This window comes from Megalops cyprinoides, chromosome 25 (assembly GCF_013368585.1).
Source record: "Megalops cyprinoides isolate fMegCyp1 chromosome 25, fMegCyp1.pri, whole genome shotgun sequence".
Taxonomy (NCBI): Eukaryota; Metazoa; Chordata; class Actinopteri; order Elopiformes; family Megalopidae; genus Megalops; species Megalops cyprinoides.
Window position 1 is genome coordinate 10,050,718 of NC_050607.1, and position 15,583 is coordinate 10,066,300.

A 15,583-nucleotide genomic window follows, 5' to 3' on the forward strand; every position below is an offset into this window, starting at 1 on the left:
TACTAGCTTTTACTTAGCCGGCTAAAGCTGCTTTTCTGAATACATATTGGCCAATCGAATGGCCATATTCATGCTAAAGCTAATTAAACAAGCACAGTTTCACTGGAATCGATGTTCCTGCCGATACGGTCAACATCTGAATTGTACTAGACAAAGAAGCTGCAACGTAGCTAAGGGGAAGGTTTCACTAGCTTGCTAATATGATTGAACTGTTCAGAGCGGCAACTGTTTCGCTGTGTGATTAGCCAACTAGCCTCGTAACTATGATCAGAAGATATCTCTAGCCAGTGACCAAGATATACGTTGTTTTTCACAAACGATCTTACCTAGCAAGCAAGGTCATCAGGAGGTAATATGCTCATCTAATTGTAGTAACCGTCTGTTCAGAGTTGTTTAAATATACGAGGCATCGCTAACTAGCAAGGTAGCACCTGCCTGAACGTGACTGGGTTAACGTTAAGTTAGCTTGCCGTGTTCGTCTTGTGTTGAGAATTATGTCATTACTAAACAAAGCTTGCATATTAAAATAAAACTAGCCATACTTGATATCTGGATTTCAGTTTTATTATGTCGCACAAGCAAGCTAATAAGAGCTTAGCAGTACATCCAACTACAGTAGCTATCGTGCTAATCAGTTAGCAGAGTAGGTCTAGCTAACTTTATGTGGCTAACTTAGCTAAGTAGAGACCCAAACGAAAATAATTAATTTACCTAGCTAGCTGTGACGGCCGTGATTGTGACCTTGAATTTCATGACAAAATTGCGCCACCGTAATGCTAATTTTATCAAATGTTCATCCATTTACCTGGAAACGTAGTTAACTGTCTCCTTGTTTGTTTTGGAAACACCGGCCTAGATACATCTTAATTGAAAGTGCTGCTACCAAGATTGTAACAAGTTCTGCGTTCATGCTTTACGAAAGCATGAATGTTTCACCACTGAATTGTGTTAAAAAGTACTTCCTGAATCACGATCATATTGAGCAGCATTCTTCAAAACACACCAAATGTTCATCTGTCACACAGATAGCAGGTGATGCGATAAAAAGTAGCTAAGGTGTTGGAGGTGTCGTCCAATCAGATGGCTTTGGAAAGTGAAAATTGTCACAGGTCCATTGTAGTGGAGACGTCTTTTGTTACAACGACTCAAACTATTTAACAGTGTAGACATGCAGTATTAGCGTAGATAAAAATAGAGTAATGTAGCCATCGGACCTGTCAGCCAGGCTGAGAACGCTTGAATTGTTTTAATTGTCCCGGGACTTTGCGCAATGTTTAACACTACATCACAGTGAAATGTATGAGTATGTAAGGGTTCTGTTCCCATCTGTGGTAGCTCTTCACATTTCATGAAGCCTGGCTTGTTTTCTCTTTTATGCAGTACTTTCAAGAATTCTGGTAATCTTTATATCAGTTTCTGAAGAACAGTATCGGCCACTGTCAGTCATGTGCACCATTTCCTGTGGACTGATGACTGTGGTCTGCGAGTGCTCATTGCACAAAACATAGGCATTCTCCCCCAGTCCACTGTTCTGAACCATAGCTAAGTCCATATTAGCAGTACAATGCATTCTTAATCACCATCTCCTCACTTTCAGTCACAAAAAGTGTGTGCTAGTGTGTATTGTCGTATTTTTGTGGGGCTTTAAAAATTGCATACCTGTTTGTTTTGTTAGCTATATCTGCTGACTCAGTTTTTCTCCCACTGCAGGTTGGCAGCTGTATTTATGCAACAATGAAGATGTTTTCCGTCTCCCACAAGACGGCCTTTGTGGTGGACCACTGTCCCTACATGGCCGAGTCGTGCCGGCAACAGGTAGAGTTCGACATGCTGACCAAGAACCGCGCGCAAGGGGTGATCCCGCTGGCACCCGTCTCCAAGTCACTGTGGACCTGCGCCGTGGAGTGTTCCATGGAGTACTGCCGAATACTTTACGACATTTATCCAACAAAAAAGTTGGTAAGGAACACTGCTTCTTCACATCCACGTAAGCAACACAGTGTGGTACAGATTCAGATGCAGAATTCTGACAGGAAAGGAAACGGTAACTGCAGTGCAGATTCCATTTAGAGATTTTAGAACATTGTTGTCCATTCGTCCAGGTGTGTCTGAGGTGAATGTGAAATTTTAATCTCATTTTCATGCCATTTACAAAAGCATTACCAGATTATTGTTGAATTCAGGCCAGTAGAGGCTCAATGCTATTCGTAGTTATTTGTTTCCTTTCCGTAGTTGGTAGATAAAAGTTGTAGAAGTAGCAGGATTTAACATACTGTGCGTGACTTTTCTATTTTATGAATGACATGCTTTTTTGTTTGTAGGTAAACTACATTGTGAGTGATTCAGAGTTCCACATTCTCAACAGCTGGAACCAGGAGGATCAGAACACCCAAGAGGTACTCCTGATGTACACAGTTTGAATGTATCTGTGCATCCATGACTGTACCATAGACTAGCTTCATTGTAAGTGATCATTTAGGTATTTATGTGTTTGACCTACATTATTGTACATTGAAATATGTGCAGATGTGCAGTTTGTGTAGTTCCTATGGCTAACTGCAGATAGCGTTTCCTGAGATCAATTGCACAATTACCTGCTTTACACAACTAGGCTTACTACTTTCTTTTAGTTAACTTGTTTCATAAATTTGGTTCAAAATGGTTTGATTCATCTCCATGTTTCTGCTCTCTGGTAGTTGATGGCTGCGCTGGCAGCTGTAGGGCCACCTAACCCCCGTGAGGACCCAGAGTGTTGTAGCATCCTGCATGGATTAGTGGCGGCAGTGGAGGCCCTCTGCAAGATCACAGAGTATCAGCACAAGGCGCGCACTGCGCTCATGGACACAGCAGACCGCGTCTGCAACAGAGGCCGGATCATCTGCCTCACCAACGCCAAGAGGTAAACGGCGTAAACCGCGCCTGGGGTAGTCTGAAGCTGTGGTCGCGTCCGTGCCGCAACAGCAGGGTCACCTTCGATCAGATTGTGCTCCTTCCCTGTGCTGTTGCTCCTCTGGGCTTGGCCGTCACCACGTCCTTCTGGCTGCACGCATCTGTACGCATGCACATCTGTGAACGCACACCGCCCCCTGCACAGGGGCGGCAGTGTGGCATAGTGCTAAGCAGCAGGACTTGTGTAAGTAAAAGGTTGCCGGTTCGATTCCCTGCTGGGGCACTGCTGCTGTACCCTTGGGTAAGGTACTGAGGTACCCAGAATTGCCTCAGTAAATATCCAGCTGTATAACATGTAAAAAATTGTAACCTATGTAAGTCGCTCTGGATAAAAGCATCTGATAAATGGCAGTGTAATGTAAATAACGTAATATATGTAATGTAGTATAATGTAATGTAAAGCTTGTTCCTCTTCTCTGTGTTGCAGTGACACTCATGTCCGAATGCTGGAGGACTGCGTCCAGGAGACCATCCAGGAGCAGAATAAGCTGGCAGCCGGCTCAGACCGGTGAGGAGGCCGAGAACACTGCCTGAAGGGTCCACATTCTGCCATAACATATAGGACAAACTATATAGCATCTGTCTCGCTATCAGGGACTCTAAAACACACTTGAGTTACAGCTCTGAATTAATGTCACAAATTCAGAAATAGCGAGCTTGTAGGCCCCTGTTGACAGTCTTCCTATAACAGTTTTTTTTTTTTTTATTGAGCAATGTGCTTGCATTGATTGTATTGTCATTTATTTGTGTATTGGCTTTTTTGTCAGCAGTATATGCTTTAGTTGGAGGAACAGGGGCTGATGGAGGTCAGGTCACATGATCACTGTTCTTGCATTCCAGACTCATGCAGATTCAGCAGTGTGAGCTGGTTCTGATCCACACCTATCCGTTAGGCGAGGACACCCTGGTCTCCGACCGGCCCAAGAAAGAGGTACGAGTTTTTCAGTCTGAGGTTTTGTCACACCAAAGCGCGTTTAGCATTTAGATAACCAGGAAGGCTTATTAAAGTATGTGAGTTGAAAGTTTATTTGTGGTAGCCCAAGGCATTGAAAACAAAATGACTTAACCTGAGTGCCTTGGGTGAGTTCCACTCTTCAGGAAACTTCCGCCCCTGCGGCTGCGGTCTGTTGACCGTAGCCCCTGTGCTCTTAGGCCTGCTGCAGTGGAGAAGCGCTCCAGCTTCTGCCCAGACGACGGATAGTCTTAAAGGTCTCCTGCCCTAAGACACACCGCTCCCTGTGATGTGTCTGTTGCAGATCTCCTCTGTCCTCACCAGCGAGGTGCACAGCGTGCGAGCCGGCCGGCACCTTGCCTCCAAGCTGAACATCTTGGTGCAGCAGCACTTTGACCTGGCCTCCACCACCATCACCAACATCCCCATGAAGGTAAGCCCCGCCCCTCCCCGGCCGCCCCCACTCCCCCCTCCCTCCCATTCTCCTCAGCCCCGACTTTGGCTTTTTAGAATTTTTTGCTTTGTAAATTGAGAGTGAAATGAAACGTGCATCGTATTGAAATTGACCTTTGCAATACTTTTGTTTTATACCATGTTTTCTGTTTTGCTAGCCCACATTAAATGTCTCTGACCAGGTCAGTACATTTTACCATACTGAAAAGATCACAGACTCAAAGGCTATACTGCAATATAAGCTCCCTCCTTTGTCCTATGAGTGGTATAGCTGTGACATGTGGCTGGTCCCTGCCTCCTTTCTCCCTAGCCCTTCCTTCCTCTCTGTGAGCCTTCTCTGTGAGTCGTGTTGAGTAGTGATCGATCATTGTCTGTCCCTCTGAACGCCTGTCCCCTCCCCCCCGTTCTTTCAGCTCCTCTCTGCCCGTAAAGACATAGTCCACCTTAGCCCCTTCACTTATGATGTGTATAATAGTGGCTGTGTGTAGAAATTAACCTGCTGTATGTAAATGGTGAGGAGGGTATCTAATTTTTTAGATGATTTTGTTTAAGATGAGAAATATTTTTTTATTTCTTTTTCTGTGCAACAGGGAAATATGAGCATGAAATTAATTCCCACAGGCAAAAGTATTCAATTTGATACCTCCAACTGAACAGTCATTGGTTTGCATGCATAAGTTTAACTGTCACTTCAGAAATACTTGCTGTGAAAACTGTAAAGAGTTAGACTGTCCCCAGTGCATCTTTGTTCTTGTACAGCCAATTTGAACCCATTTTCAACCATGCTTGAAATAATATGATATCCTACTGGTCTGATGTTAAGGAATGCCTCCTATCTTGAGATATCTCAAAAGGCTAACACAGCTGTAGCTGAGTATAGGCACCCAGGGGTTCAGCTCAGAAAATCCACCCCATCTCATAAGCAAATAAGTCATGAATGGACATATAACACAGAATCTTGATCATCCATTGTTGGAGATCCTTTAACCATTGAGCCTGTTAGAGTGAAGGAGGGTCTTTAACAGTGCAGCAGTAGCAAAGGCAGCCGTTTCAGCCTCTGCCGTTCAGAAATGAAGGAAAGCAGCTCTGAACCGGTTTGTAAATTTACTGTAAATTTGCATAGCTGCTCAGATGCAAACATGTGACCTTAATATGACTAGTCTTATGGTTAAACGGATAAACTTCTCCGATTTAGATTTTGAATTCCTATGTGTGTTGGCAATTCAATTCAGTTGCATGGCATATAATGTAACAGAATGATAATTAGTCCCAAACCATTACTTGTTTGTTGTGTTTTGTGGACTGAAGTGTTGAATAGCTGTGGTTATAAAGGAGCAGCCTTGATGGGTAGCTGGTGTCCTTGCAGCTAATCAGAACTGCCTTATAGAGGGTCTTGATGACTTGATTGTCAGGATACTTCCTCTTGTAAGAGGTGTAACATATAAAATGATGAAAAGTTGGTCGGTTTGGTCCAGCTAGACCGGATCATTCTGCCCATAGTCTCATGTGTATCCAGCATTATGTTTGGCCTGGTCTTGAACATTGAGAGGTTCTCTGCTTCCATTGCCAGCTATTCTGCATTTCTTCCATTGCTATTTCTAACACTCCAAGTGAAAACAAATACTTGACTAACGCAGGCCTGGTAGTTGGGCCTGAACTGCAAGTGATACTGTTCGGCCTTTGCCGTTCTGACGAACCAGGACTTGGCGGGCATCAAGAATTGCCAGTGACTCACATTAGTGGCTTAGTTTGCTTTTAAATTCCTCCTTTTGTAATGAACCAAGGAAAACAGTATCCACCTTTTCACTTGTGCCCCAGGCCCAAATACCAGGTTTGGGTTCTATTTAGCAGTAAAATAGGTTTGAGTCATTTTTCCTGCAAAGGTGTTCTAACAGAAGTGATCAACTCAGTGTACGCATGCATAGGGACTCATACACAGGGTATCTCAAGGTAGGAGGCTATGGGGCAATAGCAACAACATTTTTTGCCATTGGTTTGTTGAGGTTTCGCCGCTTAGTCTGTTTGTTTTTGAGGTGGATCCTAATTTCAATGAGCACTTGATTTGTTTTCATCATCTCTTTATATGTTAGTCCCAACTGCAGTGATTCTTCAATTTCTGATTGCCTTTCAGAGACTAAAATACTACAGGTCTTAACTGGGACCATGGGATGTCCTTGTTCACCTTTAATGACACGGTATAAGAGAAAGTCTTGTACTGGGAGAGAGGGCTCAGCAATTACTGTCAGTCAACAGCACCACAAGCAAAGTGGTGAAAAGTACAGCCATTTGGAAAAAGACTGCATGGAGGGTCCTTATTCAGGCCATTGTGTCATGGTTGTAAAGACAGTGAAACTACATGTGTGAGTTAACATGTTTTATGTGTGTAAAGACATTGTGGATCTTTTAACTTGGTCTTTACTTAATTAAAATAGTAATTTCACTTATAGTGTGTTTAAACTGAATGAGTCAATTACTAAGGTATATTTTAATTGAAGGGAGGCAGTTTTTTTCTATTAAACAGTCAATAGCTAGCTCACCTTCAACTTCTAGTTCAAATGTTGATAAAAATTTAAAGCGTATCCACTCCTCATATTTTTGTGAATTCTGTTACACCGTGCTGTTTTTCATTGAAATAGGAGCTGTGGCTCTCTCTGTCCTCGTAGCTTGTGTTTACTTTAGGAAAATGTTTGTCATCCTTTGTCTGTTGTCGCACTTTAAATGGGTGTGTATCTTTAAATGTTCATTTGGATGTAGGTCAAACGAGAGGCAGTTCAGCTCATCAAATTCCAGACATTCCTCCTCTAATTGAGCAACAAACGGCGAAACACACATGATGTACAAGTACCTCATTCATGCTGGTTTATCTGACCCACAACAAGTGAGACTTCCAAAAGACCACGACAGTCCATATTACAGAAGGGAATCGTCCAGTATCATGTCAGGGTCATCGTTGCTTGAGTGTTTCCATGTTGATCCCTTGCAAATCCTGTTGATAGCTGCATGCTAAGTTAACTTTGTAGCAGTTTCCCCTATATGATATCCATTCAGTACTGGCTATGTGTTTTCCCTTCCACTGCTTTTCAGCATTCCTTGTTACATGAATCTGATAGATATTAAGCAAAAAGTCAAATCACTGATATTATTTTTAACTGTTTGCATGTTAACTTCAAAATTGTCATTATTGTCATTTATGTCTTAGCTTTCTTTTGTTATGAGCATTGATTGTTTTGTTCCATTTCTCACTCATTGTCGGTACAATTAAAAGAAGGACACTTTCATTCATTGTTTTAGTAGGTTGTGGTTTGATGCAAAGGCAAGCAACCACTTAATTTGAATTCAGTCTGGTTTTGTTTCTCTCTCTTTCTCTGAGTGTTTTTATTGTACAGTGGTCCCCCCTTATCCGCGATTTACCTGTGGTCAGCTGCAGTCCGAAAATATTAAATGGAAAATTCCAGAAATAAACAATTCATAAGTTTTAAATTGCACGCCATTCTGAGTAGCATGATGAATTCTTTTTTTTTTTTTTTTATTAGAAACGTTATTTAAAAAATCAATACTGATGAGGGCCTGGGCATTGGTCCTTAGTTTTCTTTCTTCATTTAAAGTTTGGAACATATCCCCCGCGGATAAGGGAGGACTACTGTATACATCTACATTATGGTACTTCACCTTTACCAGTAAACATAGTCCTTATGTTGTTTTTTCTTTGAGGGAAGACCATGTGACCAAAGGTCTTTGATATGATTGCACCTCTTCTGATTGTTCTCATGGACCCTTTGCTCCACATTCACAAAGCCGCATAACACTCTGATCCAGATCATATTAGCATTCACACAGCTACAGTACTCCTTAATCCAGATCACCTTAAGTTCACATAGCCATGCAAAAGCAGATCAGATCAGATGTAATGCTCACATTGCAAAGATGATCTGGATTAGGGACTTCTGTTGCTTTCGCATCAGTGCCCACCAGATTCATTCATGTCTCCCTGTAGCTCCAGAAAGCTATGTGCTTCATTCAGGCCAGCTTTGCCTCCATGTGACGGAATATTTATTTTCACATTTACTAAGCAGCTCCTAATTCATATCAATTTTGCTACCACGGCCATTGATACGAACCTTACACAGCCCACTAACGGAGCGGAATGTTTTGTTGGGTCCATAGATGCCCAGGTAATGAGTTACGGGACCCAGCGGAGTGATGCTGTGTATGCAGGCTAGTGTGCTTCTCGACTCAGATTATCCTTATCAGTGCAGAGGAAGGTAAACGGTGGCGTGTCCCCCCCCCCCCCCCCCCCGTAGCAGCTCTTGTCTTGTGATTCCGAGTTGCGCTTCGGGGGTAAGTGCTCATGTCTGCTCTCTCTCTCTTCCCCTCCCGCCTGTTAACATGAAGGAAGAGCAGCACGCAAACACGTCAGCCAATTACGACGTCGAGCTGCTCCATCACAGGGATGCCCACATGGAGTTTATCAAGAGCGGTACGTCACCGCGCTGCAGGCCTGGGACACGGCAGCACACCGCCATGCTGTGGCCTTTGCTCAGTGTTTTGTTTGCGCCCGTGCATCTGCAGATAAGATTGTTGTGGTAACTGTACATGACACGGCACTTTTTGCAACCCTGTGCGTCGGTCTGCTTTGGGGCTGCGATGAAGGAGGTACCCTGTTGTTTGTGGTGTCGATAAGTGGACATTGCGCAAGGAAAAAATGATTCAGCCCAATTCAAGAAACCAGCCCTCATATGCACTCTGATAGTTAACTCTTGGTTTGAAGTACTGTATTAAATTACAGTTTCGTTTTGCAGTCACAATTTTTCGGTTCAGTTGATGGTAGGGCTGGGCGATATAGCCGTCGCGGTATATGGAATAGCTATTTTTAGCGCAATAACAGCTATCCCCGGTATGTGGCATTAGGTTTCTTCCCGTATTGTTTTCCCTTTAGTCATACCTGGTGCAGGAGCACACCTCCAAAGTTCAGTGAAATGTTTCCCGGGCAGAAAAATATCACTTGTATCTATATGTTGTAACTTACCTATTAGGGGATTAGCTGCTATTGTGCTAAAAATAGCTATTTGATATATATCAGGCCGGCTATATCACCCAGCCGAACACATTCCTCAGTTTAGAAGTGGAAACACTACATTACATGTTGTGGCTGTTGACGTTCCAGCTTGCAGCCTTTGTAAGTGATGGCTGACCAGCTGCAGGGCTGTGTTGCAATAGCAGTTATGGGGCCTGTAGCAAATGCTGACCTGTACTTGTGAAGCCACTTTTGACTCAAACCCGTGTTTTTCCCGTGTCTGCAGGTGACTTGCACCCGGCCGGCAGCACGAGCCGGGACAGCGGCCTGAAAGAGACGGTGACGCTGAAATGGTGCACCCCTCGCACCAACAGCGTGGGTATGTGCCAGCACCGTGAGCATTTCAGCAATAACATTTCAGACTTTGCGCTTTTGGATGCATGCAGCAATGTCTGCCTTCTCTTCTGTGCCTACAAATAGAAAGCAAATGTGTCCACATGCTGCATTACTGCCAGATATCCATCCTTTTATTTAGGGATGTGAACTCAGAGGTGCTCTACCCTCTGCAGATCTGCATAGCACATTCCTTCTACATTCCTGTTTCAGAGCTTCACTTCTGCACTGGAGCCTATCGGATTTCACCAGTAGACGTGAACAGCCGGCCCTCCTCTTGTCTGACAAACTTTCTTTTGAACGGTAAGCTGGAAATGTAGAGTCTGTCACTTTGGCCTGATATTTTATTAGGAGGACGAGATGTACCTTTCTGTCAAACAGGCAAGGTTTTATCAGAGCAGGAGTGAAGTTGAGTTGTTCATGCAGTGGTTACTTTGTGATTCTGACTGAAAGGGAATACTGTAGTGCCTCGGTGGATGGTGTAGCATGGGGAGTAAAACAGTCTCTTATTTGACTGTAACTGAATGTATTTTTTATTGCTGCCGCTGTAATGAGGGCCTCCTGTTTCTAATTGGACCGTTCTGCTTGCAGGTCGCTCCGTGCTGCTCGAGCAGCCACGGAAGTCGGGGTCGAAGGTCATCAGTCACATGCTCAGCAGCCATGGTGGAGAGATCTTCCTGCACGTGCTCAACAGCACCCGCTCCACCCTGGAGGACCCGCCCTCCATCAGCGAGGGGTGCGGGGGTAGGGTGACGGACTACCGCATCACTGTGAGTACCTCAGACTCTGCCTGCTGCGTCACTACCGCTAACCACCCGTCCTGTAACCTCACAAAAACTGCCCCCCCGCATTGACCGCTATTTCACTGCCACTGACCATTGTGACTGAACAGGTAGTAGCTCATAAACTTGAAACAGAGAAAGGAGACACCTAACTTTTTTTCCTGATTAAGTGGGCCAGTTATGTGAATAATTCATGCTCACGGGCAGGCAATTCCCATTCTCATTTGCAGGTACATTGGAGGTAGACTGAGGTACATTGAGTTCATTTAACCAACTCAATTTAATCATTACAAAGATGGCATTTAGCTTGTAGGCAAATTGTCTTGTAACTGGATGCAAAAGCCTTCTGTCCCCTCGCAGACCTGTTATTAGACTCTTTGGTCGAGTGGGATATCCTGCAGGAGAAACTCCCTCTCTGTCCCGCTTTGAGGATTTGCTGATTGATCTGCTTGAGTTCTGCAGGACTTTGGGGAGTTGATGCGGGAGAACCGGCTGACGCCCTTCCCAGAGTCCCAGAGCTCAGGGTCCTCTGGGAAGCTCCCTTCGGAGAGAGCCAAGGACCAGCTGGAGCGTCACACTCGCTACTGGCCCATGATCATCTCCCAGACCACCATCTTCAACATGCAGGCTGTGAGTCACCGTCTCTCCGCACTGCTGAGACCGCCGTCACTGTCCTCTCCTCTCCTCTCCTCTCCTCTCCTCTCCTCTCAGGTGCTGAGTGCTCTGCGTCTCCCTGTCGTATTCTCGGAGCATGTAAATACTTGTAAAATACATCCTGCATTTGTGCGAACCCGCCCAAAACCAATAATCACACCCGTGTCACACCCATTCGGTCTAAACACTATGCCATTAGGAAAGTACTCAGCTTTGCCTGTGCTCCGCTGTTATTTTTCACCATTGCCTCCATCGTTAAAGAGTACTGTTGCACCAGTCACCTGTGCTGGATCGCTGCGCTGCGTTTTTGCATGCTGTAAACGGGGCCTGTGCCCGGTGCAGGTGGTGCCGCTGGCCAATCTGATCGTGAAGGAGAGTCTGAGCGAGGAGGACGTGCTCACCTGCCAGAAGACCATCTACAACCTGGTGGACATGGAGAGAAAGAACGAGCCCCTTCCCATCTCCACCGTGGGCACCAGAGGCAAGGGGCCTAAAAGGTGACTTCTGCATGCGTGTGCGTGCGTGTGCGTGCGTGTGCGTGCGTGTGCGTGCGTGTGCGCTGCGCGTGTCCGCGCATGCCTGTGTCTGCGATCCGAGCGCAGTCGGCAGTTTCACACACCTCCCAGGCCAGCAGTGTTTTACTTTGTAAATGAGGGCATGTGTCGGTAAAATTATTTACTTTATTTACCCCTGTTATACCTTAAAAAAAAACCCTTCACATGTAGTAAAGTTACTAGAATCTTCTGGATTTTTTTATGGTAACACTCTTTGTCAAAGATTATACTTAGAAGCATAGAAGTCCATTTGTAGCATTCTTTAGAGATTTTTGCATGTTTTGGTTTATTTGTCTGAAAAATGCTGCTTGTACAATGAGGTTTTCTGCAATTTTTACTTTATTAACATACATTGAGTATGAATACACTCTGAGGGGGGCAGAGTGAGAGTCCCTGTGTTGCCCGTTGTGTAGTGTTACGGTGGTGGTAATGATGGCTGGTCCTGGCGGCGCGGTGGCGTGCGGTCTGGCTGTGCTGCAGGGACGAGCAGTACCGCACCATGTGGAACGAGCTGGAGACGCTGGTGCGGACCCACGTGAGCAGCAGCGAGCGGCACGTGCGCGTGCTGGAGTGCATCACCGCCTGCCGCAGCCGCCCGCCCGAGGAGGAGGAGCGCAAGAAGAGGGGGAGGAAGAGGGAGGACAAGGAGGACAAGGCCGAGAGGAACGGCAAGGACTCCGAGGCCGACAAGAGCTGGCAGGAGACGGAGAGGTCAGGACATGGGCACGTACATGCATGTACAGTTACACACATGTAGCGCTTATACACATACACAAACTCATACATGTGCCCGCAACACAACTCCTGCATACACACATACACTTAAGAGAGAGGGAAATGACAGAGAATGGTGATGATTATTGGCACACTGATAGGATGAAAACTGAAAAATAACAGACTTGTTTATGCTTCATAAGCAGTATGTATGTTGTCAACCTGTATCTACCTTCTCAAGGATAGGGGAGTGTGGAGGCTTTCTCTGATTGTGTGTGTGTGTGTGTGTGTGTGTGTGTGTGTGTGTGTGTGTGTGTGTGTGTGTGTGTGTGTGTGTGTGTGTGTGTGTGTGTGTGTGTACATACATGGGTGGATGGATGGATGGATGCGTTTGCGCACGTGCATGTGTGTGTGGGCGCATGCCTGTATGGGTGTGTTTGTGTTAATGCCTCCCGCAGACTAAAGGGTGCACTAGAGCGTGAGAAGGAGGAGCTTGCAGAGTCTGAGGTCATAAAGGACTCCCCCGACTCTCCGGAGCCACTCAATAAGAAGCCCCGCCTGGCAGTGGACGAGATTCAGATGCCTGAGAAAGCCAAAGGTACAGACCAGGCATGCTACAAACTGACATAAAATCTTTCACATGGATTATGAAATGCACACACAATGTATGAATTTCATTTTTCCATACATAGTGTTTTGTGTTGGTGGTGGATTCTTTGTGACACCACAAATGTTTGATCTGTCAGTATTTCCCATATGGGTAAGTCACATATTGTATGATCGTTTAAGCCTTAGGAAAATGTTTTAGTTCTGTAAATCATTTGATTCACAGTCACAACTCCCATTTGCGATGTATTTATCACCATTTCAGCTGCTGTAGTCATTCATTCAAACATTAAAGCCAGTGTTCATTAAATACATAGTGATAGATAAATAGTAAATCGATCCCTTGTCAGACAAGCTGCGCCAATCTTCTGGTTCCCAGTTCCGATTCTCAGTACTGTTTCCTGTGATTTTTTTTTTTTTAGGTCCAGTTTCACTGCTCACATTGTGGACCAACAGGATCAACACAGCCAACTCCAGGAAGCACCAGGAGTTTGCAGGACGAATTAACTCTGTCAACAACAAAGCTGAACTGTACCAGCACCTCAAAGAAGAAAATGGGTTTGTATTCTGTACTGTTCAGATCAGGCTATGAAAATGCAATTTTGGCTCATATTTCCATAAGTCTTCACTATTCCTTGTATTCCTGGTATCCACTGAAGTTTCTAACCAGTAAAAACAATATTCAATGCTGTTTACTCTTTATGTAGTGCTGTGTAGCCGACCTAGGCATGACGTATAGTTTAAGGTTGTGTTACTTTATGGAACATTGATGACAACATGCACCACTGCATGCCAACTAATGATAAGTATCTGGCTAAATATCAGGCTAGTAATGTAATCTAAACGTCGCTGCTACCTAGAGGAAATCAAAGCTAAGGTACTTTGTATTGATCAGATGTAGGTATTTTGCACATAAAATCAGATGTTGGCATTCTGTGGCTAATGTTAATCTTTACATTGCTGCTAAAAGCTGGTACTACCACAAAAGGCTTCTGATTTTGTTTGCTGGAGCCTTTTCAGCTGTCCTCTGCTGGCAGCTTCAGCATTTCCTTCTTCTCAGTGGTTGATTAGAACCTCTGGCGAAGTCTCAGATTAGTGACCATTTGCGATCATTTTCTCTAATGATTCGGGGAAACCTACGACAGCAGTCAGCTAAGCAATGTCATTCTTTGTCCTTTGGCTGACAGAATGGACGTGCACGAGAACGGGAAGGCCAACAGATGATGCAGATATCCTGGGACACGCCATCTTTCGTTGGAAAAACCGTTGAAAAAAGGGCCTCATTGTAATTGTACAGGAAACTATTTTACAGTGAAATGTCAAGTATGAATTGAGCGTGGCTGGACACTTGATCCTTCTTTTTACCCTGTACTATACAGAGATTGAGTGTTTTCGGTAAGATGAAATGATAGCTTTTTAAAGTTTTTTTTACACACGTGTGTTTATACCGATGCTTTCTGAGATCTGTGGGATGAAATAAACAGTGCTGCTTGTGATTTCTGTGGGGTTTGTTTTATGAGTTGGATCGTCCGCAGTGCAGTGAAGTGCCAGCTTTTTAATGCAGTTACTCGGGGGCTGATTGCATCAGCGGAGATAAGCACACAGTCTGGGGTGTAAATTTCTTTCAATCTTTGGTGGTTGAAAAGGAGTGGCTCACCATCCTGGATAAATAATACAACTAGACCTGTACATTACTTTTAAGTCCCACTTCGAGTTGCTCGAGAAAATGGAAAGTTTAGCTCCGTACGTTGATCTCTACCCAACGGTCAGTCATGTATGAAAATCATCAGATGTTCTCTGGAAAGAGCGGTGAAGTGAAAATATTTTAAACGCAGTCAAAACCAACCACTCATAAACTGATTAAAGACTTCTCATTTGTCAGGTCAGCACACTTTTAAATTGTACTTTGGCGAGCAGCTGATCACTCAGATGGAGAATGCCTCTTCAGTATGCTCCTGTTCTTATCTGTGTATGTGTTCTTTGAAATGAATGTGAACAGCAGAGGAACAACATAATCATATTGTAAAGAATGTTTGTTCAAGTCAAAGGCTGTCATCCATATTATAGGCTGTATGCATATACAACCACCAATAATGGGAAAGAAATTACAGGAGATTCTTGCCATTTGCGGTTAACATGCTCTAGAGTTTCCCACAACTTGGAAAATCTGTGAATTCTGCGCTGTACCAGAAATGAATACTTGGATGCAAATGGGATTTGTTTCACAGAAAAAAAACACATTTCCAGTACATAAACAGTGTAATAATGCAAGCTTGTGGTTGGCCATGCTGGTCTGGCCAAGAAACCGGAGCAAATCTACAAATCATTCTTTTCTCTGCTGGTATATTTTACAAGGACTTTTAACTCCCAAAAGTCCATAAAAATGTGTGCAATGTCAAAATATGGCTCTTCAAACTGCCATTATGCCCACTAGGTGTGTTCTTTTTCGATTTGCTGGCACAGTATGTGTTAGGTATTCCCTTATTTGCTTGATTTATTGTTGGCATCCTAG

General features: G+C 44.3%; 1 protein-coding gene across 2 annotated transcripts; it reads left to right on the forward strand.

Moving 5' to 3' along the window:
- ints13 (integrator complex subunit 13) lies at positions 1-14,555 on the forward strand. Of its 2 annotated transcripts, none has more exons than XM_036520481.1 (17): positions 1-349; positions 1,711-1,959; positions 2,322-2,396; positions 2,697-2,899; positions 3,377-3,457; positions 3,790-3,880; positions 4,206-4,334; positions 8,747-8,831; positions 9,655-9,747; positions 9,975-10,064; positions 10,353-10,531; positions 11,006-11,173; positions 11,540-11,694; positions 12,232-12,462; positions 12,924-13,063; positions 13,494-13,629; positions 14,259-14,555. In XM_036520481.1, exons 2-17 carry the CDS (start codon positions 1,735-1,737, stop codon positions 14,293-14,295), a joined length of 2,118 nt encoding a protein of 705 aa, XP_036376374.1. In that variant the 5' UTR covers positions 1-349; positions 1,711-1,734; the 3' UTR covers positions 14,296-14,555. The 2 variants fall into 2 exon arrangements, with proteins under 2 accessions (XP_036376374.1, XP_036376375.1); XM_036520482.1 differs by lacking the exon at positions 1-349 and adding an exon at positions 1,503-1,606.
- The last annotated feature ends 1,028 nt before the right edge of the window (positions 14,556-15,583 follow it).

Coding starts and splice junctions, on each gene's coding strand:
- ints13 (XM_036520481.1), top strand. CDS start 1,735: ATGAAGATGTTTTCCGTCTCCCACAAGACGGCCTTTGTGGTGGACCAC. Junction 2,397..2,696: donor AGGATCAGAACACCCAAGAG/GTACTCCTGATG, acceptor GCTCTCTGGTAG/TTGATGGCTGCGCTGGCAGC. Junction 3,881..4,205: donor CCGACCGGCCCAAGAAAGAG/GTACGAGTTTTT, acceptor TGTCTGTTGCAG/ATCTCCTCTGTCCTCACCAG.